Source organism: Lonchura striata, chromosome 6 (genome assembly GCF_050655825.1).
Source record: "Lonchura striata isolate lonStrDom1 chromosome 6, ASM5065582v1, whole genome shotgun sequence".
NCBI classification, from domain to species: domain Eukaryota; kingdom Metazoa; phylum Chordata; class Aves; order Passeriformes; family Estrildidae; genus Lonchura; species Lonchura striata.
The window spans coordinates 12,581,530-12,606,747 of NC_140708.1; the positions used below are offsets into that span (position 1 = coordinate 12,581,530).

Consider the following 25,218-nt stretch of genomic DNA (forward strand, 5'->3'; position numbering starts at 1 on the left):
AGATTGAGACACTAAGAACTCTGCTCAGAATAATCAAAGTTCCAAGAGCTATTACCCTAGGCTGGGCAGTAGGTTATTCACAGCAACCAATTACATATAAAGATAGTGGTTTAAAATTATATCCTAGCCATCATGTATTTTAACCTGTCATTTTTTCCTGTATGTTGTACATATATTTTTCCCTGCTTAAAATAGTCAGAATGCTGCAAAATCTTACCAGGCTGGGGTTTTGTGTCTGTGTGTGGGTATTTTTTAGATAATTTTTAAAAAATTTTTGATTTTATCCCCCTCCACTCCCCTGCTCTTGAGCGTTCACTAGCATTTAAAGCTGTCCTATAAACTTTTGTCCTAATCCAAAAGCTGAACTGGTACTAAACTGGTTTTCATGTTTGGATTAAATAATTCTTTAAAAAGGGGTTAGGCCACCATGGTGTCTGTTTTGACCTGAGGCCTTTCTAATAACTGTGTTTAACCCAAGGAATATCAATAGCTGTGTTGGAGATGTGCAAGATTGTCTTAACTTCTATAGTGTAGCACTGATAGCACTTTGTAATTTCTGCACCTTACATTCCAGATAAAAGTTGAATATGGATTTTTTTAAAATCTACTCCAAGAATGTGTTTCTGTACCTCTTTGTTCAGAAGTCATCGATAAATTCTTCCTGATTTAGGCACACTACCTTTGTCTTGCAAACAAACAGGAGCATGCCTTTATGGGTGCCTACAAGCCACTGCTTATATCCCCATTAGAGCATGGGTTTGGTTAGGAGAAATGCCTACACCCTGAGCAGAGGAGTCTCATTTCTTCTTCTCTTCTCTTGCCTTGCCCTTTTATGCATACTTCACTATATCAGCAAGGCTGCTCTGTGCAATCTTAGACCCCTATTTTGAAGGGATTGCAGGGATCCAGGGTGGTGGGGAAGTGGAGCTGGACAGCATCCTGGACCTGCAGGTTGACCACAGACAACTCTGAATGAAAACCTGAAACTGTAGCATGGTTTGGAGCTGGTCAGAAGAGTGCAACTAAATATTTAATGGATACTTTATCTGCTCAATTTATGGCTTTACTGGGAGGGCTTCTGTGGTCTGGAGAGCCTTGTTAATCTTGTGGGCTCAGCGTTTTTCAAAGAGGATATGGATGTTTCAGCATTAACTCAGTTCTGTGAAAAAAATATGTGGTGCCTTGCTTGCATGTGAAGTTGTTATAAAATCAAATTGTGGTCTCTCAAATGGAAGATCCTCAATGTGGAGGACAGCAATAATTTAACTGATGCTTTATTTTGGTAATCTCATGACAATTCTTGTTGAATTAGCTGCAACCTTTCAGGACAAACCAACAACCAACCAACCAGACATTATCTCACTATCTGAAGTTTCCAGGTTAGACTAAATTGTCTTGTCAAAGTAGTTTTTCCTGGATAGGAGAACATAGTTCCATTTCCTATTTGTAGATGTGTTAATTACTTTCTTTCATTTAAGTTTTTTCCTTAGCAGTGGTATGTTTTAGTTGGTTTTAGGTGTGAACATAGCAAACCCTGCATGTGCCATGTGAAGTACCAGATCTGTCAGTGTATCGGTAGGGATTGCTGTTACATTATAGATTCCTATTCCACAGAAAAACTCTTTTCCCTAATCTTTGTAAATTTCCTAAAATATGGACTTGTTAAACGTTACATTAATTTTCTATTTGAGTACTGTCCAAACCAGAAGACTGGATGAAAAATGCCATTCATAGAGATCAGAGTAGGCAGGCCCTATACCCCAACAGACATTGTGGCCAATAAATTGTAAAGATGTATTTCTTCTCTTGTGGAAAAGCACAGCAAAATATGTTACTGACTGTAGGCATAAGGATTTGATGAAAACTGCTGTAGGCTGGGGAAGTTTGACTTGAAACAACTCAAAGGATGTGGCTGGAGTACTCATTACTCCTTCTAGGAGCTCAGTGCCAGAGCCTTGCTGCCTGTGGCTGGAAGGAATCAAGCTTTTCTGTGCTGTGCCTGTGGTCTGTGCAGCCTGGCCTTTGTACTGGAGATCTGTAACTTGGAAAGGACAAGTGTGCCTGCTCTCCCTTGTGGAGAGCTGCAGGGTCTGGAGGAAATGTCACTGATTTAATGTTTGCTCCAGCATTGCTGGAGGTTTCCCTTGACTTGCTGGATAACTCCTCTGGGACATTGCTGTCACACTTCAACCCCCAGGTGGGTGGTGGGTGGTGCTGCTGTTTACTTTTCTCTGTTTTTCCCTTCCCAGTACACAGAAGTGTTGCGGTTTTTTTGTTTGTTTTTGTTTTTTTTTGGGGGGGGGGCATTTGTTTGTTTGTTTCTGTGAATTTTATTTTTTTTTTTTGGTCTGGGTAAGGCTGCACTAGGAGAGAAGCCTGGCAAGAGGGGGTGTATGCTGTGTGACAAATGAGGACACTACTGTAACACAGAGGAGAGCTGCTCAAGCTGAAATGCTGAGGCTTTACTGCAGTCAGTGGTACAAGAACAGAGCTCAGGCAGTGCCACAAACTGCTCACACTCATCACTGGCTGTTGTTCCATAAGGATGAGAAGGGAAGGTCTTTCTAAAACTGGTAACTGACACAGGCCTTTAGTGGCTTGGAAAAGGGTTTTGGAGGCAGTATGGGCATAGAAACCAATGCAATGGGGTCTTGTTCTGTGAATGCCCATTTTCAGTTTGCCTGAGAATGGAGCACATCAAAAGCTCTCCCCATAGTCAGACTTGCAGAACTTGTATAGATTACAGATTAAGGATGTTTATCTGCAGTTGGTGAAGAGGAGCAATACCTGATGTGCTCATGGCAGCAGCAGCCAGTTGTTTTGCTCACAAATATCAGCTACACTACAGAAAAGGATTATAATGAATCTGCTGGTATGCCCACTAGAATAACACAAATCTCTGGTTTCAGAGGATGTGTGTGGTCTTCCTCTGTGCTTAAAACATTTTCCACAACACCTGACCTAAGTGTAAGATTTTCAGGCATCTCAAATTAGCAGCAGAGGAAGGAGCCAGCAGCGTTTTCTTCCACGAGGTGTCAGCATTGTTCTCTCTCACTCCAGAGCTGTTCTTTCCTTTGGACATAACCCTTTAATGTGTTCTGAGAACCTGTCTTAAAATTAGGTATTACATTTCTATTTTTGTAGGGTATCAGAGCATCAGCCTGTTCCTTCCTCAGATAATTAATTGATATCAGAGAGGCTTGAAGGAAGGGTATGGATTCACTTCTAAACTATGAAATGCAACCCTTTTTTATTTTATGCTTGTGTCACCTTCCTTACCTGAGCAGGACTGTCAATAAAATCTCTTACCACTTTTATGTTCCTTTTCTTTGGTGAACACTGGCAACTTGATTTGTTTGCCGATGTTAAAGACTTCTCACAAAAAACACCAGAAGTTAAGTCTTTGATAGAAAAACGAAAGGCTTATGATATATAAGCATCAAATATTTCAGCATTTTGACTTATCTTTGGCTGTAACAGTCGGGGAGGTGAAAGAGATTATTTTAAACTCTCAGTGGCTTTTCATTTCATGCAAGGTTAGGGTCGGAAGTGAGCAATGTTTTCAGAAAATCAGGCAAGAAATGCAGAGCAAAATAAAAACCTGAAAAAATATACTCTCAAAAAAATAGGGAAAATAAGAAAATCCAACTTTTTTTTGGAACAGTAGTTAATTGTAGATCACTTAACTGTAGTTAGTTACAGAGCTATGCAACACTGAATTTAATAGGCATATTCTGAATGCACGGTTTCCTCTCACGCTGCCTCTCCCACACCCGACAGTTCCTAGACTGCTTTGTTCCTCTTTAATTAGTTTATTTCGCCTACTCTGGCAAGTAGGCAAACATCCTTAAGCACTTAACACCAATCGAGAGAAGAATGGGGCTCGCACTTATCGCCTTGCATGCAGAAAGGCTCGGCTGAACCTTGAAAGGCCATTAGCATCTTAGAACCTAATGAAGTTTCCCTCTCGCCCAGTTTATTTGGTTTTCTTCTGTAGAGCGGAATCTGCAGTGTTTAATTTATTTGCTTCAAGTAAAAATGGAAATGCATGTACGTGAGTCAGCACTTTTGCTAGATGGCTTCCAGAACTATCAAATGCTGCGTACCTTTTTATTCTGAGAAGGAAAGGGATGAAATATGCCTGTAGTAAAAATGCAGGTGCAATTGAGCCTAAAATGATGAGAAATGAAAGGAAATGTGTGGTGAAGTTGCATGCTGCACCTGTTCCCTGGGGCCTGTGGTTAGAAAAGTTATGTTCAAGTTTCTTTGATGTACTGATACATATTTTTTAAAATAAAATGGTGGAAAGAAACTGGGGAGGAGTAAGTGAAAAAAGCATTCCAAGGGCATTTTTGATTTAAGGAAATATTACTGCAGTAGGCTTTGCATGCAACGGTTGGCTTCTATGACTGGTAATTTAAATGGATGCTTGAAGCTGAGGTTCTGCCCGCAACTTTAATCCTGACCTTTGAATTTTCACTGACCATCTGCTTTAACTAGATGTTGCCCTATTCCCAGGGGACTGCAGCTGTGCTCACAAGGATTCTGCCTGGTGAAGGAATCATAGTGAGGGCCTTAAGCTGCTCTGCCAAGTGCTGGGGTAGGCAGCTGTGCCTGGAGAGGGTTTTGTGAAGAATGCTGCTCAGGACTGAGTTTTCTGGAAGCTGCTAGGACAAGGAAATACTTGAGGGGGTGCTGGTCTGATCCACTGTTGTTTCCAGTAGGCAGCTGGAACTTTGCCTGGGAGCTGCTGGTGTGAGAGCAGCCACAGGAGCTCTGCTTTGGGGTGGGAAGCTGGGCAGAGCAGGGAGCCACATCTGCTACAGCTCAGAACTGCTCTTTCTTGGCCATGTGCAAACCCTGCAGGCAGGGCAGTGGGAGAGCTGTGCAAGTAGAGGTCTAAGTAGAGGAGGACAGAAGATGCCATAGCATGTCCTTTACAGGCCTTAAAGTCTGTAACTTTAGTATTTTTGTGTGTTCTTTTACCCTTCACCAAAGACATTAGGATGAATAGGACTACATTGAAGGGAAAATATTACTTTAAAGAAAATAAACCAAAAAGAAACATTTTGGTCTATTAGTGGTTTATACAATATCTTTAGTGTTTCCATAGAGTTGTAGTGGAGTTCAAGTGAAGAAATTGTGATTTAGAACTTTTTACTTTACTCTTTTGGTATTTTTTAGTTCCCTGATTTCTAATTTTATTTCCAGACTCTTTGGGAAGTCCATAGATAGATTTGACCTTCATAACCTTCTCCTTGGTCAATACAAGAGGCCCAAGCAGCAATAATAGAGAGTGAGCTGGATTTGGATACAGGGAACACACTGTAACTCAAAACCATATACTAGCTATAAAATTATGTTTGCATTCTGCATATTTTCTCTAGGAAAGTATAGGAAGTAATCTACCACTTAATTGCAATAAATTATGGATGAACAAAATATTTCCTTGGTTAAATATCTGATCTGCTGCTTTTCTTCTCTTCCAACTCTTGCTTTGATGTTGTGAATGTTCAGTCTAATTCCTGGCTATTTTGCTGCTCATTTATATTCCATGATGCCTTCCAAGCTTAACCAAAATGCTGGTTGGGATGAAGAGTGGGAAAAGACAAAGATAAACTTTGTTTAAATCAGTATTAAATGGGCTGCAGAATGGTAAGGAGCTGTTCCTGTTTAATTAACCTTTGCAACCGCTAAGCATGGTTTATGTTAAATGCCTAAAGAACTTGTGGAAACTGCTGTTTACAGACCTGCAAATTGCTGAATTCTAGATAACCAGTGAGCTGAGCCTTTCTCTCCTCAGTAATCTCTTTTGGGATCTGTCCAGAGCATGAGTTAAATATTAGCAGCCACAAACACTGTTGACTGCTTTCCCAGTGTTTCTTATTCCCTGTATTCACATGGTAACAGTCATTGCACCTTCTGACCAGAGAGAGCATAAGTAGATGAAATCTAAAGTCAGATCTATGAAAATGTCATTCCTTATGAAGTCTGTTTCCAAGGTCTACAGCAAATCCAGATCCATGTAATTGTCATTCTTTATCAAGTCAGTTTGCTTCATTATAGCAAAACCAGGAGCAGATTAATTCATTTGTATGCTTAAAATTCACAGATATGCTGTTTCTGAGAAGTGTGCTTAGGGATCTGCTAAATCATGATTTAGGGAAAAACTCAAACCAATCAACAAACCAAAACCCCAACAAAACAAACAACCAAACCCCGCACACAAATAACTTTGCAAAGCCTTGCTCTGATTTCTGTTTTTAAACCCTTTGCTGAGAATTTTTACCTGAGAGACAAATTTTAAAGTTAGTCTTATGTTTTCTTCCAGTGAAATCTGCTTTACTTCTTTAAAATAACAAAGTTGAATGAATATCAAAGAAAAAAAATAAAAATATCAATATGTGCAGCAAAGGAGAGCAGCATTTCTTCTACTCTTATAAAGCTGTCTCTCCTGAGGAGCTTGGCACTGACACAGCCACTCCAGAAAGAGAAAAGAAACTCTTCAAAGTGAGATATGGTAACTTCAATTACAGGACAGGTCAGCTCCTAAGAATACTGAGGGGAATGATGGATATCTTCAACTTCTTCCCACTTAATGGATTCTACAGTATGTAATCTTTCCTTCTTTTAAATTTTTGTATAGCCTTAGAATTTTTTTTTTAGTCAGAATGAACTTCAGAGTTGAAGGGTTGCTGCTGTCCCTGCATATTCTTCAATTGTGGCTTTTCAATTAGTTGAGAGAAAAAAAGGGAAAGTAATGGAAAACAGAAGGGAAAATCAATTCGTTGACAACAACCTGCACTTCAGTGAAGAAGTGGAGTGCTGTCCTCATTTCACCCTGTTGTAGCTTTTTTACTCTGAACAAAATATTAGTTCTGGAAACAAGGTCTTTAGGTATTCCCTTTTCCTTATTCCCTTTTGCCTCCTCTACAAATCCTTTTTCTTGAAAGTCAGTCACATCTCTTTGAAAATACTGATGTGATGAAGTAGGACAAATTCTTGGTATGGAGGACATGCCTTGTTTTTATTTAGAGAGATTTTTGTTTCCTGTTCCTTGTTAAATTAAAATCAATGGGAGGAAATTTTCACTAGTCCAACACACTTCACAGCTTATAAACCATAGCTTCTTGGTCTAAAATGGCACTGAATAAGGAGAAGTCACCTATCTCTAAATTAGGCTTTGTACTGATGGAGGTGATATATATTGCTCCTTGTAGAGAGGGATGGAAAAATTTCTTCCCTACTTCAACACATCTCAGACTGGCTCTGCTGGTCTTGCTCCAAAGTGTGGTTTTAGTTTTGGGTTTTTGTTTTGGCTTTTCTTCCCCTAGGAATGGAAACCTGTTCTCTTCCAGCTTGAAGCCGTTCCCCCTTCTGTCCTATCACTACAAGCTCCTGTAAAAATTTTTTTTCCATCTTTTGTGGGTTCCCTTCAGGTACTGGATGGCCATAATTAGGTCACCCCAAAGCCTTCTCTTGACAAAAAAAATAATAGTGTTTTCTTCTACTCTGCACATCTAATAGGGAAATTCCCACCACAGCAGAAGCAAAGCACAGGTTCCATTGGGAACAGAATCACAGAATCATTAAGTTTGGAAAAGGCCTCCAAGATCATGGAGTCCAGCCTTTAATATTGCTGTGCCAACCTCCCCACTCTAGGTGGTGCTTAGATATTATCATGGGCAGGTTGGAATTTCTTCAGTGAAGTGGAATGCACATTTGAATTATGTAACGGTGACTTTTTGACATTTTCACAGGGCGTCTCCATTCTTTCCTCAAATAGACAAAAAGTCAACAAATTCCTACCAAAAATCCTCACCATGCAGGTAGGACTGTGTGAGGGTTTGAAGGAGACATGGTTGGGTCAGCCCAAGGGACTTGTGTTATTTCAGAGGAATCCTTGGAGCACCCTGTAAATTCACCATGCATTGCATTAATTCACTAAATAATAGTGTAGTAGGGGAGCTCCTATTTTTCTTCTAGGAATCTGATGCTCAACAGAAGCTGTGCAGAGGTGCCAGTGTGAGATCTGTGTTACTCAAGGAGAGGGTTAAAGCACGTTGGACCTGAAATATTGCTAATGTGGCTGCTAATTAAACTGCTAATTTAGCTAATGTAACTGCTTTCAGTTCTTCTGGCAGCGTTCTCCCCACACTGGATACATAACCCTTCCATGCATGTACCAGCTGGTTTTAAATGATGAAGTAAACGAGTTCAGAACAACTGACTGCATTAGGGATGTAGTCTCTCTTTAATGAACATTTTTTTTATTATTTGTAAATAAGGTGGACAGGAGTTCAAAAGGTGACTCCAGTCTCAGCTGAACCTTTGAATATATATAAGCTCTAAAGTGCCAGGAAAAAAAATTCAGATGAGGGTTCTTTGATATATTCTTTCTTACTGAAGAGGATATTTTAAAAGACAGAAGGAAAGAAAAGAGGTCTGTAGTGTTTAAAATTTTTTCTTAATCTTGCCCTCACTCTTTTGGAGACATAAAACCTGATCTGAGGCATAATCCAGAAAGCCACGTCAAGAGGATTTGTTCAAAAGCATACAGTGTGTTGACATCAGCAAACTCTTATTATGGCTGTCATGTTCTCTATCCTGAAGCCTCATTCTAATCTCCTGGCAGCATTCAAGACCAGTGCTTCCATTTTGATTGAATTAATTAGCAGAGTTTAGATGACTCCCCAAATCTGAAATTGTCAGAATTTTATAGCAGGGGGTTCTTAAAGGCTATTTTGGCCCTAGTTAATAGCAAGTAGGACATCTGACTGCATTTCTGTATTGTTTAAATTGAAAAAACACGGCCCATTTGGAAGCAGAGAAAATGGTAAACGAGAGCTATATTTATGTACTTATCTTGCCTTTAAAGTTAATCTCCTGTTACTAGTCTTGAGCCTTTCAGGTTGCCATAGAAACTGCCACAGCCTCCAACTGTGCTTCTCCCAAGACTTAATTGCATTCTGAGTTTCATGTGCTCTCTATTAACTGCAGCACTAGCAGACACAGGCACGTTGCAGAATGACTTGAATTAATGGTTCAATATGTTATATGCATTTTTTTAATACTATGTTTCCATACCCCTTTTCAAGTTTTTCTTCACCAGCTGGTTAAATTCTTCTGTAACAGATAGTGATACCACATGGATGGATTCTCTCTGCTGCTACTGTATTTGATGTTTTCAAGTCTTTGATGCCATCAAAGTAGCTGCAAGAGTCATTAGTTTTAAGGACTTGTGTTTTTTTTCCCTTTGGAGAAGTCAGATTATTCCTGAACTACCTTATCTCTGCTGAGGTTTTTGTGAGTCTTCACCTCTGAAGGCAGCACCTGCTGTCTCAGTAGCTCTGGCAAGTTTTTGCTGACTCAATGCTCTTTTACCACAATTTTTGCTTCATCAGTGTGGGTCAAAGACAGCTGTTCAGCCAGGCCTGTTTTTAGGTGGGGAGTATAAATTCATTAAGGAAGGAAAGGAGTATGTCTGTATGCAAGATTGGATAAGGCTTTTCTGGGAATTATTTATTATGTCCTTGATGAAATTTCTTATCAGAACTGGACTGATAATGTGTCTCATTCAACCAGCAGAACAAAATCTCAGAGATTTGGTTTCCCACTTGGCTCTCAGTACAATGATGCTGTCAGTGCAAATACAGGGCTCTTACAGATGCCATTCTGCTTCCAGGGAAGGTGAACTCATGGAACCAGTTTTTAATATCACATGGTGCTCATTTAAGTCCAGAACTTCCGAACTGAAAAAGCTATTCCCACTGTTCTTTGTCTTGTGCAAAAAGAGGAGAGAAAATGTATCCCTCTGTTAAGCCCTCTGCCTCAGCTTAGTGGGTAAGAGATGGGGAATAGGAGAGACACCCCTGTGCACTGTTGCTCTTGGACCCAGGGTATTTCTGTACTTGTATTAATACAGGGTCAGAGATGTGGTTTTATCATCAATAGAAAACACCCCACAAATGGGGAAAGAGCAAAGGCAGAGATGCTGAGAAACAGAGTGAGGTGAAGATTTCACTAACATGTCACTTCATGCATGTCAATTATGCTTTTAGACACTGGCCTGAAGGCAGCTCAAGCACATCCATTGTAACTTCTAAATGTTTCAAATATCCTTTAAAATCTGACCCCTTTGCTTATGTTTTTCATGTGGTTCAGGTTGTTTACTCTTTTTGTAATTCTCTATATGTGCTGCTTTTCTATAATTATGTATTGGTGGTCCCCTATAAAAAAACTTTGTAATTAGGTCAAGTAAGCACAGTAGCTTGTCTGGCCTCAGCCTTACTACCAATATTTCTCTGTGAATTTGTCTGCTAGTTTTAGCTTTTTCAACCAGAAAGATGAATTGTGAAATGATGAAATTGTGACAATATTGTCAGGATAAACCTGAAAGAGTGAATACAATATTCCAGCACTTTCCCCCCACCCCCGTATTCTCTTTGGTTTTTTTTTCCCCCAGATTCCTTTTTTCTTAGCTACCTACTTTACACTTATTGCCACAACACAGTGCACATTCTGTCTGAGAACTTAAATCTCTTCCAGCCCATCTCAGCTTTCCTTTTTATCTGCTCTGTGAGCCTGCACATTGAAGAGAGCTGGCTTTCTCTGCCAGCTCTGCTCAAGTTACATTTCCTTGATTGCACTATAGAATGCCAACCTATATTCTCAAAATCTGCGTGTGCTGGAGATCTTCCTCAAACATTCTAAAAACACTTGCTTTGGGATGGGATTAATTTTAATTTGAATATAAAATAAGTAGTGTTTGTCGGCTTCTTGTCATTCTTGAGGAGCCAAGGAGCTGCCATGTCTCCAAGTTGTTTCTCTCCACGGGCTCTTTCCAGGCAGTGACAGCGCTTGCTTTGGAGAAAGCTCTGCTTGTGCTGTCTCTGCAGGCATTCAGAACAAAGACCTTCCCCATCAGCTGGACAGCCCAGAGTGTGAGTATGTGGAAGTCTTGACACCAATTACATGCAGCTCCCAGCAATCCCAAAAGAGAGAAAAGACTCATTAGAAGTCTGAGATGTGCCAATAGCAGCTTATTTTACCCCACTGTGGAGTGTCTTGTGAAAGCTTTTTCACACAAGCCGTAATTTCTTCTGATTTCTGTAGTTTGTATTGATTTTAGGATGTTTCCACATTGGAATCCTAGTTGCTAGGCTTTTCTATAGGCTTATGGCCTCTTTGGAGTACGGGTGGCTGGATGTTTAGGGTATCCCTGGGGGCACATCAGCTTGTGCAGCTCTGGTTGGGGATTGCAGCTCTTTGTTGCAGAGAGTCACTCGTTGTGCTTTGCTTCTCCTGCACTTGTCTTCAGGTACCTGTTGCTCATCCTTCCTTCCCTTTCCCATCCTGTGGGAATAAACTGACTCACAACTGGCCCTGTGCATCACTCACAGGTGAGCACAGAGCAGGGATGTGCTTCCTCCCGGCCTTCATGCTCCTCTTGGTCAGACAAGGCGCGATGCTGCTCCAGGATATTTGAGCTGGAAGCCTGGCTGCTCCTGGGAGCAGGGAAGAGGAGCAGTGCAAGCTGCTGCCAGAGGCCAGGGAGACAGATTTCAGCCAGGCTGCTGAGTGGACAGTGGAAGGATTAAACCTGGTAACTGACTTGTTACTTTGGGTTCAGCTCCTAACCTTGCTCTTCAGTATAAGAAAGGGTGGAGTGAAATTTGAGTTTTGACTAAGCAGGGGCGCTGCTGAAGGGGTTCTACATATCTCAGGCAGATATTCCCAGTGGAACAAGGAGAAGCACTGGGAAGGGGCTGCACACATAGGGACAGGCTTATTCAGCAATTCTCTTGAGTTTGTATCACTTTATTTTTTGTTTCATTTACTTAACTGAATACAGATTTCCTCTAGCACATACTGAGCAGGATGGGAGGTGACACTGGGTAGAATGTAGGCTCTGTAGGGCTAAAAATTTTAAATTCCTGAAATCTAGATAGACCTACTACTTGCTTTCAGTGTGATTTATGTCTTTCCACTTCTCATTTGTGCCTCCAGAATCAATTCCCAGTGAAAATTCTGTTTTCTCTTTTAACTCTACTCAGCTCAGTGGCCACTTAGCAGAAGGTTTCACCTATGAGTCAGCTGTGGGTCATTTTGTGTGTCCTTGCATGGCAGGCCGTGGAAACGTGCATGAGCTCTATTAATATCTGTTCTTACATAAACAGAACTGATTTTATTCAGTTCTGCAGCTAATGAAGCACTGTGGGAACAAGACAGCCAAAAGCTTGGGAATTACTCTACAAGGAAGAATTTCAGTGTTTTTTGGCAAAAGCTGCCTAAGCTCAAGGCTTTCTTGGTAAAAGCCAACAGTAACAAGGTCTTATTCTGAACAGGAGTCTAAAGAAACAGAATTTTTCTGCCTTTTTTGAAATCTCAAACACAGAAATCCCCAAGTTTACTTCAAAGAATGCTGATTTTTTTTTTATCTAGTTACAGCCAGACACTCAATTTTGAGACATTCTAATGAAGGAAATGAGGAGTTGGAGTTTCAAATTGAGGCCTATGGAAAATTCTCTTTATTTACTTTGGAATGCTTACAGAATAGAAATAGGTTTTTTTCCCTCAGTTTTCTGTTGATTTCCTTAACATAGAAAGACAAAACTGAAAGGTGTATAATGACTTAGAAATAATTGGATTACTAGCATCAATTACTATCAAAATTTTTATTAAATAGCTACAGAGATGGCTGAATTGTTGTGGATGATCATATAGAAAATGCCTTTTTGGGGGGTGATGGAGAGTGTAATAGAAGTATTAGCTGGCATTAGATTTACAAAGTCATAACTTCTAAATGTCTTTAATTTTTATTTTTTTTAAACATGTATATTAAATTTAAATGTTCAATTCAAACTTGTGTCTGGAAGGTCAGTATCTGCAATGCTGTGTCATGTGCAGGAGAGCCCACAGCCTCACCCATCTGTCTGGTACTTCCCTGGTGCACACAGGTGCAGCAGTGTGGGGAACTCTCTTTGCCAGTGGTTTCCTAGCTGGGCTGAGCACTGATAGCTCTGTGAACATGCTGCCAGCACCAGGGACTCTGCCTCCTAAGCTGGAACTAGCACAAATTCCATTTGATGTCAGTGCTTTGTCTCAAGGGTGCTACTTCAAAGGTGTCTTTGGTTTCCAGAGACTGCCTCTGGCTGGATAATATTTCAGTATAAAGATAACATCATCAGAGATAAGAATAAGGAAATGATGAATGATCCTGTTTATTCTTGGGTTATTGCTGTTTGTTTTCCCTGGGCTGGAAGATACAGTTAAGAAGAATTTCAGAATGAAATCTTGCATACTAAATCTGCTGCAGAGCTGGCAGGAACTGATACAAGAGAGGGCAGGGGTCTGCCTTAATTCCTTCTCCTTTGTGCATTTTTCTCCCCCTTCCTTGGTGAAATCCTGTCTTCAGCCACTTCTTTCTGTTTTAATAACGTGCTGCAGTAGGAATCTCAGACTGATGGGGAAAATGTGACCCAGTGTATCTGCAGTGCAGAGAAAGCAGGAGCCTGTTTCCTTGGCCTGTTTTCCATTTGCCAGTTCCCAGTATGTCTTTATATCATCAGTGGAAATATTAGTAGCAACCAATCACTACTGAATGCACTGATCTGCACAATTAGCCTTCAAATAAATCAGGATAGCTGCTCAATCTTTTACATTCAGTGCACATGGCAAAAGGTAACAAGGCCATTTGATGAGACCTGCATTCAAAAGCAATGGTAAAGGAGACACCAACCTGCAGAATAAAACTGTAAAAAATTTGTACCATATGTTCAGCACCAGTGAGAAAAATGAGCCATTTATTCCCCAATCCAAAAGTAAGTTTATAACTCTCTTTATGAACTTGTTTCTCTGGATCCAAACATTATAAAATGCAACCCATAATTTGTTAACTGCTCACATTGCACCTGACCACATGAAAAATATTTCTGAGGTCTTGCAAAAGCCTGTAAGAATCAGAGAAGGACCAAAAAAGCACAGAGAAAATCACAATAATAAAACAATTAAAAGACAATAACTTTTAAAATAATTGAGTAAGTATTTAAATTAAGAAATAATCTCAATTCACATTTCCTGAGAATGTGCACTGTGCAAGGAAATAGAAGATAATTATGCTAAGAAGACCTGTAGTAAAATCTTTAATTATAATCATTCAGAGAGAAGTTAATTAAAAGCACATCTTTAATGTAGCAGAATAGTTTTCCCCATGTGCCACCATTTGGGACTGAGTCTCTTCTGCCCTCTCTGTTATTTAACTTAAACTGGTACAAATAGCTGTGAATGCAGTTCTAATTTTCTCTTATCTGCTGAACAATGGCTTGTGTTCCAGAAGGTTCCAAAAGGCAGAAGCCTTTTCTTTTTGCAGGAAAAGAAACAGCCCCTCTCAATCCCTATTGCTGTGTAAAGAAGTTACAGGAGTAACTGCAAAATTTGAATTTACAAATTTCCTGGGAGCTGGCCTTAGCCATGCTCCCTTTTTGCTCCTGTTTTCCATTCCCAGTGCAGATCCCAGGTGTGCTGGGCAGGACTGATGTCCCTGTTGGTGGTCAGTCTGCTGACACACCTGGCTCCACAAGCTGCTGCTCTGGCACTGCACTCCCAGCAGCTGCCACCTGCCTGAGCTCCATGGGTGGGATGTTTGGCCCTGGAAGTAATGTAAGGAAACAGCAAGTGGGAAGGGTGGTGTGAACACAGCCCTGCAGATGAAGGCTGGTTATGAAGGTGGTTTCCAAATGCTCAGCAGGTTAACACTACTTTTCTTTAAAGGGGGAACTTTGGTAGCAGTGCCTATCTGCATGGAGAGCAATGTCAGGCTCCCACAGCCTTTTGGTAATTAACCACAGATTATGAAGGACAGCAGAGAGGATTTTCTCCAGATACTTTTTCTGGAAGTGTTTTAAGAGTTTTTCAAAAGGTGGAGAAGCTGACAGTGCAATACCTTGAAAAATCTATGGGGTAGGAATGTATGGCCTGTCCAGACCCTCTTATGTATGATGAATCCATGCCCAAGTACTTGGCATGTATGTTTTGGTGGTTGAATGGCTTTTATTTTTAAGCAATGAAATTTGTTTCCAAAGCATTTCCTATGTCTTTCCCAAACTAGGCTGCACTAAATTATTGCTAATGAGGGTAATGCTTCATTTAGCTACAAGCTTCCCAAATTAGACTTTTTCTTATGGTGTTCAAAACCAAATCAGCCCTTCCACTGTTGCAATTGTCCATGATTCTGGCTCACAAACCCAAACCAGCAGTGAAATGCATCCTATTTCTGCTCCTTGCCCCCAAAAAGTCAGTGCTAAGGAGCACAATAAGACAAATCAATTCTGAAGCTTCTAGGTGAGACATTAGGAAGAACTTTTGAAAAGAGACTGACTGAAAGAGAAGGGTTAGAACTCCTGAGTCTTCAAACTGTTTGTCTGTGCAGCAAGCAGTGTGCCAAAGCAATTATGTGCTCTGAGGCTACGTGTCAGCTAAAATTTGAGGGAGGTGGAAAGCTGACTTTGAGGTTGGCTCAAACAGTAAGTGAACAGGACAGACACTTCCACCCTGCACAGGTTTTATTTTCAAGCTATTGTGCAGTAGACACTTTAAAGCAGCTCATTAGAAGTCTGTGAAGAGCTGGAGGTGCTGGGATGATAAAACCAATTGATTTTATTGGGCAAAGCAAACCCTCTGAAGGTGCTTTCTGAGCACCAGAGTGAAGTGGCATCGCAGGGCAGGTCTGGCTTGGGGCAGTGAGGGAGGAGCCAGGCCAGAGCAGTAAGGTAACGTATCCAAACTGAGATTTTAATATGCAGCAAACAACAGAACAAGTAACAAACTGAAAAATTACTATAGACACATTTAATCAGGGTAATTGGAAAGCCTTTTTTAGGAGTTCAGTTTGTGTTGCCCAGCTCGGTGTAGAGAAATGCCGAGTTCACAGTTGGATCAGTTTCAAGAGCTGATAACACAGTGAGTGATTGCCTGGTTTTTATCAGCTCAACGAGTGAAATTTTTCAAGTTGAAAGTAGCTGTTTCTGTTAAAAAAATAAACATTTAAACATTAAGGCACATGGGCGTTTTTACAAACTGTCCACAAAATTAAAAATAACAGTATGTCATTAAATTTTTGTCAGCTGAGGTAACCTCAGGCTGCTGGTTATTTCTGTTCTAGGAAAGCTGGACTAATATGTTTTGGCCATAGAATGAGGGAGAAGGCCCAGTCAAAACCTAACATTTCTGCCTCTACTAATTTTTAATATTCTGTTCCAAAAATCCATTAATAAATTTTGAGATTAAAGATTTGGCTAATTGTCATAGTGAATACTTAAATATCTTTCATTTCAATATATGTTTGTACTAATCTGTTTCTGTCATAGGGTTTTTCTTTGGTAAAACTATGTTCTTCAACATTAAATATCTATCTTAAGGATAAAATCATAAATATCTCTGCTCCAAATCTCCTAGGTTCTGTTTAAGAGATGAGCTCTCAACAGCAAATAGCACGCTAATTTTTCATCCTGCCTAAAATGGAGATAAAATATTTCAGTTGAGTAGTAGGAGTATAGGTTACATTTGCAAGATATACCTCACTTTCTTTCATGTTAAAACAATTCAGCTCAAAACTTCTTGCTAGTTAACTAGCAAGATATTTATTGCCATTTTAAATTGATTTAATACCTTATTGATGTTACATGACCTCAGATTATTAAATGTCTATCAAACATAATAATCGCTTTCAAAGAGCATAATAAAGCTAAACATCTATAACAGTGCTACTGGGTACTGCAACATAATCTTAATTAAAAAAAGTGAAACTGAAGTCTTTAGGAATTCCTGTATGCTGCATAGAAGATGCATTACTAAAATTAATACATTTATTGTTGAGCTCTGTTCCTCTTTGGAATGAAAATTACAGCTCCTGGTTCTAGGAAGCACCAAGACAGCTGCAGAGTAGCTGAAAAAGAAATGTCAGATATTGACTCAGATTTACTGTACCTGTAAGAAGCCCATTGTTTTCTGTCTGTAGAACTGCAAAGATCCCTGGAGAAATCTCAGTTCTTATGCAGAAGTCCATGTGACATTAAAAACCAGTGATGTGTGTTTAGGGTGCAGTGATGCCATGTGTGTGCTGGGTATTCATAGCTGTGCCACTTCCCCAGAGAGTTTATTTTCTTTGTTAGTGTTGGAAAGCTCAGGAATAAAACACTTAGTGCCTCTTGTCAAAAAGGTTCCAATGAAGACCATGCAGTAATTAAAAGCTGATCTTTCTTGAGGGAATTTGAACAAAAATAATGCTGACTCTTTAACCTAGGGGAACTGCAGCCACTGCAGGGGAAAGGGGAGGCCTAGCTGAAGTCCCCAGATGTTTGACAAAATGCTGGAGCAAGTCCAGAATAAAATACAAAATAAGGCAGCTGGGTGGGGTGGGATAAAATGCACTCACTCACTGGGGTTTGCAAGGGACATTCCTGGGTTTATGATTTTAGAATAACCCAAGACAGAAGAGAAGGAGTTTTCCTTGCCCCAGAGGCAAGGAAATACCAGTCTTGCAGTGCTCAGACTGGTATTGGCTGGTAAATCCAGTACATTGTGATGCTGGAAAGTGAGAACTAGTACTTTTGGGTGACATGATAAAAAAAATAGCAATCTCTTATTTACAGTTAGGAAACATATAGTGAAACTGTGATTTATGTGCATGTATTAGGGTAGGAAAGCAAAGAAAGAGATGAAGAGACTTGGTGTTCCAGGTGGGCATTCTCATGTGCCAACCCACTGATCTGAGAACTCTTGAGCTCATTATCTTCCTTTTCAGCTGAGCATAATCAGCATTAAGCTTGCAAGTGAAGGGAAATTCTGTAGTTCAGCACTGTGCATGAAATTCCACTTGGCAGGCACTAAGTGCTTTGTGTGTGTTTAAGATTTGGGTCTTGCTTTATTTAACAAGGCAGTTCAGTGCTTGCCAGCCTGCTGAGTATACTGAAGCTCTTGGAATTAGGCACATGCCTGTTTCCCTGACTTGGGACTAGACCAGAAGTTTTGCATTTCCATGATAATTATTCTAAGATTACTTGAGGCTTGATCAAGGTTACTTGATCACTTTTTGTGCATGACAAGTTCCTCCTGAGCAGCTCTAATTGGACAGGGCTTTTTCACTGTTACATAATAACCACATGGCAGATGTAATTGCAATAACACTTTTGTGTCTATACTGCAACTTGGTGAATATTTGGAATTTTCTATTTTTCTAGCAGAGTCACAGGAAAAATCACAAAGAACAAAAGGATAAAAAGTGAAAAGGGTATTGAAACTAGAACAGATTTTCCAGTTTCCATTTTACATGATTTACTGTCTGGGGTTCAGATAACACAAGATCTGATTCAAAATTCTGTTATCTCTAAAATTTAAAATAGCACCACTGATGTCCTTCAAAGGAAAAATGGAGCTTAATCTTAAATGACAAAATCACCAGTTGGTTTGAGGAGAGACTTTTAAAATCCTTCCTATTTGGCTGCTTTGCTGTTTTTTTATAGATGTCTCCTCTCTTCAGCTGTGAGCTCTTGCTGTTTTATATTTGTATCTTCAATTTGCCATAATATTTACTCCCACACCTCTTACATTGTGTAAAATTGTGGGTATCCTGAGCAGAGAGGAATTTAATACATGGAATGCATGACATTTTTGATGTTCTCTGGCCCTTTGGATGCTTGTGACCACTTGACCTCTTCTGTTACCTCTGACCACATGGGTGACCTTTGAGCTCTGGATGACCTCTGACCTTTTGGCAGCATTTTGAGCCCATTCTGACCTTTCAGTAACCTTTGATTCTGCAAGACCATTTGTCCTCTTGCAGTGCCCAATGATCCAGGATGACATCAGAATTTTAGGGATGACCTTTGACTCCTGAATGACCCCTAGTAGGTTTTCTATTAGAGTTCTGTGAGCATGTCTAGCTCCTACACCAGGGCTGAGGTCTTGACTTTAAGAACTTTGCAAATGCTTAGAAGAGCCAGAAGCACTGTTTATCCTCCCAAAAATAGCTAAGAAAGCACAAGTGAGAAGTGACCAAACTGGCCTGGAATTGAAATCCAGCCTTGTACATTCTGTTTCTCCTCTCTACACAGGCAAGCAACACAGAAGATGCAGGAGGGGACAGACTCACATTGCTAAGGTAGGATGAAAGCATCTTTTGTTTTAATGGCTTCATGGAAACTTTTGATATCTTACAAGGAATTTCTATACTGTACTACTCTAATGTAATTACAGTTGGTTTGTTGGAGATTTTCTGGAAGAACAATCTAAAGTGTGAAACTTCTCAAAGTCTTAATGCTGATATGTATCAGCTGTAGACAGATAAATGCAGGCCACTGTCACCAGCTGACTCCCAAAAATGAATTTTGATTCCTGGGTGGGTTGTTTATGTGGAGTTTTTTTTCTATATTCCTGTAATGTTTTATTTTGCTTATAAATCCCTGTAATCATGGGTCATGCGTTGGTGTGACCCGAGTGGGCAGGAGGAACTGCCTGATGTCAGGAAGCATTTAATGAATTTGCACTGGTGTGGATTTGCACCAGTTGGTAGAGATACAATCAGTAAATATATCAATAACTGAAGTCCTTTGTTGAGTTTCTGTCAGAAGGACTTGACTTTTATGAGACTGGTGTTTCTCTAAGCAAACAGCATTATGTTATGTCCCAAAACTAGATTTCTTTGCATCAGTTCTCCAGCAGACTTGTCTGACCACAGGGACATAACTTAGCAAAAAAATTCTTAAAGGAATAATTTACCCATAAAACTTAGAACCACAGAACCATTTGCATTTTGGAATAAAAATAATGGACTAAGCTAATAGCCAAGCCACTGAAAAATCATAGTACATATTCCACTCTTTAATATATAGTGAGGATTTTTTTTTAGAGGCCAAATTTTTTGAATTCTCCAGTAAAACAGCTGAAGAAAATATGTTATGGTTCAGAACAATTTCAAGTATTTCCCAGATTTTTTGTACTGCCAGATGCTGCTGAAGTATCCCACTTAATATTCTGTTTGCTTTGCCAGTAATGCAGCAGATTAATAAACCACATTAGGTAGGAAATAGCTTTTTGCAACAACTAGGAAAGATAATTCAAGGTTTTAAACAAAACCATTGAAGCAGAAATAGGCTGGCATTTCCCAAAAGCTAATCAAATACTAGCAGAGCAATGAAGGAGTGTAACACATCATTTAGAAGTCAAAAGTCAAGGGAGAAGATTTTAAAAGATTCTTTAAAAAACTCTGCTTCTGTTTATCAGTGGACAGTACCTCCCAATGTCAAGCGTCTATCACTATAGAAATTACCAAGTCCTGTTGGAACAATCATCTATTCTGTGAGGGGACATTTTCTAAGTCTCAGTGATTTTTTAGGTCTGGTGGGGCACATGCTCCTCCCTCATTGCTGAATCTGAGGCAGAAATTCTGGGGGTTTTATTGCTACAATTTTGATCATAGTCATACAACTGGTAGTTGTTTTATTCTGGTCACACTGAATTTAAGTTCTTCCTGTCATCCTGTTGATAAATAATAGTTTGGATGTCCATCTGTGCTGAAGCCCACCAGAACCTGGGCTAGCTCTGTACACTCTGGTAGCCACAACAGGAGTGGGGAACAGCTGGGGCTGGGGTTTGCCCACAGCTGAAGAGCTGCAAGTTCTACAGGACATGCTGTTTCAGCCACGGCAGGGACCAGGCAAAGGAGGGGGCTCTTTGTCTTGAGGTTCCCCAGGGAAGGCTTATTCCAGGTGAAGAGGGTAAAGAAGAACCGCCAGCAGCTCAGTGCAAGGGCTTAAATACAGCTACAAACCAGAGGGTGGAGACAGAAAATCAACCAACAGGGCGACTTCAAGGCCAGAGCAAAGGGATTTCATCAGTCATGCGGGGCCAGTCAGCATGGGGGGAGGAGAGGGAAAGGCACAGGGGCCAATGGGGCCTCGTGGATTAGGGGATTTCCAAATGGGTGTTACAATCGGGGATTGGCCCAGGGGTGAGTGGCAGGGAACATTCAGGAAAAAGGGGCAGGGTCGCCTTGACAGGCAGGGAAAGGACTAGAACAAAGGGAGGGGAATAGCTTGAGGGACAGCTTTAAGGGGAGGCTACAACTTGGGGATAAACCAATTTGGGGAAAACGTGAGGGAATAACAGAATGAGCCATTTAAGGATAACGTAATGAAATAAACATGAACCGCAACACATCTGGGTTATAAAACAATTGAATTTCAGTAGCTGCAATGAGAGGAGAAATAAAAATGAAAAAAAGGCGTGTAAATATATTTTATAAATGCTGGAGTGTATCATCAGACTGTGACAACTCAGCTTGAACTTTACTGGAGCTAGGGCACTCTTCTCAGGGATTTAAGGTCAAATCCCTTCAAATAGAGTGGAATTAAAGCCAGTTTTTCTGTCTTGTGTTTGGCCATACATTTTGAATAAAAAATTATTTAATTCTCAAATATTTTTGGAAAATTCTTGTGCTATGGTTTTGTCTCCCTAACTGAAACTTCTACAGAACTCTAAGTTCTGTATCCTTGAGACATCTAGATCCACATTTCTCAGACAACTTGAATTCATGGGTGTGCATTCTTCTACAGCCTTCTACAAGGTCTGATGAAGGTCAGCAAAAGGCTTTTTTTTTTTTTCCTCAGGAACTTCATTTGAATATGCCATTCTTGAAAGCAATGCTTTATTATTTATTTAAGAAGCATTGTCAAGTGGGCTAATTGCTGATGTGAATTTCCTCACTTGTTTGTATTAATTTTAACAAAATAAAGTCGTGAATATTTACAACAAATGCTGTTGGTAAATATTCACTCTGCAAGCCAGTCAATAAAGCTGTAACCCCACCTGTCTGTTGCTGTCACTCTGCTGAAGTGAAAATGCTCAGTAATTTGTTTCTAGCAAAAAAGGATGAACAAATCACTTGGCCGTTCAGTTTGAGGTAGTGTCTTGTGTGAGCATAGACTGGAGCACTTGAGTGAAGTGAGCTGACCTCCAGCAAGCAGGGACGTTATTTACATGGAGCTCTACTTTTGGTCTAAAACAATTATCTGGTGCCAAAATCACTTCTGAAAACAGCTTTTAAATGCGGCAGCTTGCTCTCCAAAAGGTGTGTACTGCACAAAGACCAAAACTCATGGAATGGGCATGTAGGACAGAGAGCTGCAGCCTCAGTCTGCTGTGAAAGTTAAAAGTATTGCAATCAGGAAGCCTGCTGGGAATGTTGTGCAGCCTCCTGATTCTGAACCAAAATGTTTGTATTTGGTTGCCATAAAAATCACCTTTTCTTCAAATCTAAGCACAAGGAATTGCTACTCAGTTTCTCAGTAAATATTTCAGTCAAGAATGATGCTCTCAAGAGTACATGATTGGGAAAGGAGAGAAAGTCTACTTTAGCTTTCCCAAATTGATGGCCAGTTCTGAACTGAGAGCACGGCCAGTCACCACACACCTTCTTTCACATCCCTGATGTGGAATTCTGTGTTGTTTGGAATGCCTTTGTGCTACTGCTTTTATAACAAAAGAGTTTCAGAGAAAACAGGATGATGCTTCCCTTTTTTCAGTTACTTCAATTATGAGCTCTTTTATTCCACAACTGAAACTTGTCCCAGTAATTTAACATTTATGAAATTCCTTTTATTGTGGAAAAGGGAGGACAAGTCACTGTAGGTGAGCGAGTTACAGATGTCTGTGACTTTGATTTTGTGTACCAAGAGCTGTCTTTCATTTACTGTTACACCCTATTAAAGTAAACCAGTATGATGCCACAAGATCCCTGCCAACTGATTTTCTGTTATGTTTCATAAAGGCTAAAGTTCAGGGCATATACCAATCTCTCAGCTTAGGAATCAGATATACAGAAATGTGTTTGATAGATGTCTACAATGTGCTTAGCAGGCAGTTTTAAGCCCTGTATTAAGTTAGTTATTAAAGGCAAATAAAAGTGTCTGTCTTAGGGGACAGATTATTAGCATATCCAGGAATCTTGAAATGCTGCAGGATGTTTTTCTTTTGGAAAAAAAATAAAGTTAGATCCATCCTGTAAAAGCTATTAAATGGTATTGGATTTACTTGCTCTGTGGGCTAAATTTGAGGGTATCTGTAGAGACACTCTGTGTCCCTGTAACCAGGGCAGTGTCACCAGGCTAGCTGTGCATGCTGCTAAATGCTGCTGAGCCAAGCAGGCTCAATAGCACTGCTGCTGTTATGAGAAACTGGTCTTTTGTCCTGCCCATTCCAATGCCAGAACAATCATGTAGCCTTTTGGAAAGAGATGTGCAGAGTAATCAGAGCCGTAGGAGTACAAAATATTAGTGATACAAAGTTGACATACCTTGTCACATCTATCAAGGATGTTTTGTCAGGAGCTACCTAGGGATTAACCAACTGGCAGGTCCACCAAGACAAGTCTGAAATGCATGAAGTGTGTTTTGAAGGAAGGGATCATAAGGTTGATGTTTCTCTTCCTGCCTTTGCTCTCCAGATACTCTTTTCATGAAATACGCCAAGGCAATTTGTAGTGAAGACCAAAGATGGCAAAAAATAACAAGTAATGGCAAGTGTGTGATAAAGCTTTTCATGCTATTTTTTCCTCTGATCTGATATTTTGGCTGTTCACACTTTATATTTTGAACTGCTGGGGAGTTCTTTTTTTTTTTTTCCCCCTTTTTTTTTTTTTTTTTTTTGTCGTTGGATTAGGAAGATTCTCCAAGGGTTGGAAATCTGTGGTTACACAGTACTCTTGAAATAGATATCATGCCTCTTTCAGAGCAATGGAACTACTTTTAGGGTTTTGCTTGTTTGTTTTATTTTGGTTTTCTTGGGGTTTTTTGGTCATCTTGCAGACAAAATATAGGAAATTAAAAATCTGGTTTTCAGATTTCCTTGGTAACGAGGTCAATGATGAAGACTTATTAATCAGTAAAAGTTTTTAGCTTTGCTTTAATCTCTCAAAACCAGTTTTTACATGTTTTCTAGATGAGATAGAGAAATTCACGGTTTTGTATATTTGTCCACATGCATACTCGTGTACATGGGATTGCCTTGGTGTTAGCTGAAGTGATGTGAAATTCTACATGAAGGTTCCTTTCCTTTGGTTTTAAGAGGCTTTTTTCTCCTGCTTGATATGAATTTAACCCAAATAAACCTGGTTAAAGAGCAATACATCCATATTATTTTGCTCTAACTTGACTATATCAGCTTAATATTAGTTCCCCACATTGTGCCTGCACAGTCTCACTGCAGTGGTGTGTGGTGTGGTGTGACAGCACTGTGTTGGCCCCCCCACATCCCTTTAGAATGACCTCTTTCCATCACTCTTACTGCTACTCCACTGCTTGCTTTGACCTTTTGAAGTTTTAGGGCTTTTTTTGTTTGTTTTTGTTAGGTAGTGGTTTTCTTTTTCTCACAGTAATGTTTGTAACAGGATTTCTTTCTGTTTATGCAATCAGGCTGGTCAAGAGAAAGCAAGTGCAGTCATTTTGGGCACTGCCTGTGGGCATGGAGGGATGCATAGATCCAGGCTGAGCAGACACAGCCACATCTTCTCTGATAGATGAATGATTATGGGGAATGTGACCCACTGCCATCTCAGCTCTGCTAGAAATTGGCACAGGGGATGCCACAGGGAATTTTTCAAGTGGTTTCAATGGGGATATAGACAGAAATTATGGAACTACACTTTCTAAGAAGATGTTGTGCCAAAGGTCAAGCTTTCATTTCTAATTTTCACTGTTAGAAAGGATAGAAATTAGGAAAAATAAATTTGAAAGGAAAGAACTTTTGAGCATTTTCCAAACAAAAGAGAATAGTTTTTATCCAGTCTAGTAAAATTAAATCCAGTAACAAGTGACATGTGCAAAATCCTTGGAAAGTAGTGCTGGCAATCATCATAAATTGTAGTTCAGTGGATTCTTTTCCAGCTTTGAGACTTTGAGAGTAAAACTCTACAGAAGTTTTAGGTTACCAGATTTTAATTTGCAAGTATAATTCTCTGAATATCCCTCATTTTCCCTTAACAGGAGTAATTAAAATTTGCTAACATCTCACCCTTTCTTCAGAGAGCATGACAGACTGAGGAAATAGCACTTTTCCCGACTTCATGCCAAAGCAAAGTTTTACCTTAATTTCTGTCAAGCAGTTTGTTTGTCTCACAGCTGTAAAACAGGTATCTGTATCTCAGCAGAGCAGTGCCATGGTAAA

The 25,218-nt window shown here is 39.9% G+C and overlaps 1 protein-coding gene across 22 annotated transcripts in view; it reads left to right on the plus strand.

Annotated features, from left to right (window-relative positions):
- Positions 1-25,218, plus strand: part of FAM13C (family with sequence similarity 13 member C) — a 116,008-nt gene that overhangs the window by 13,020 nt on the left and 77,770 nt on the right. For 6 of the 22 annotated variants that reach the window (XM_085583248.1, XM_085583250.1, XM_085583235.1 and 3 more), the window contains one exon: positions 19,113-19,159. The exons of the other annotated variants lie outside the window; for them this stretch is intronic. In XM_085583248.1, the coding sequence (XP_085439374.1) occupies positions 19,113-19,159 (47 nt within the window). The remainder of the gene's footprint in view (positions 1-19,112; positions 19,160-25,218) is intronic. 22 annotated transcript variants of the gene reach the window in all.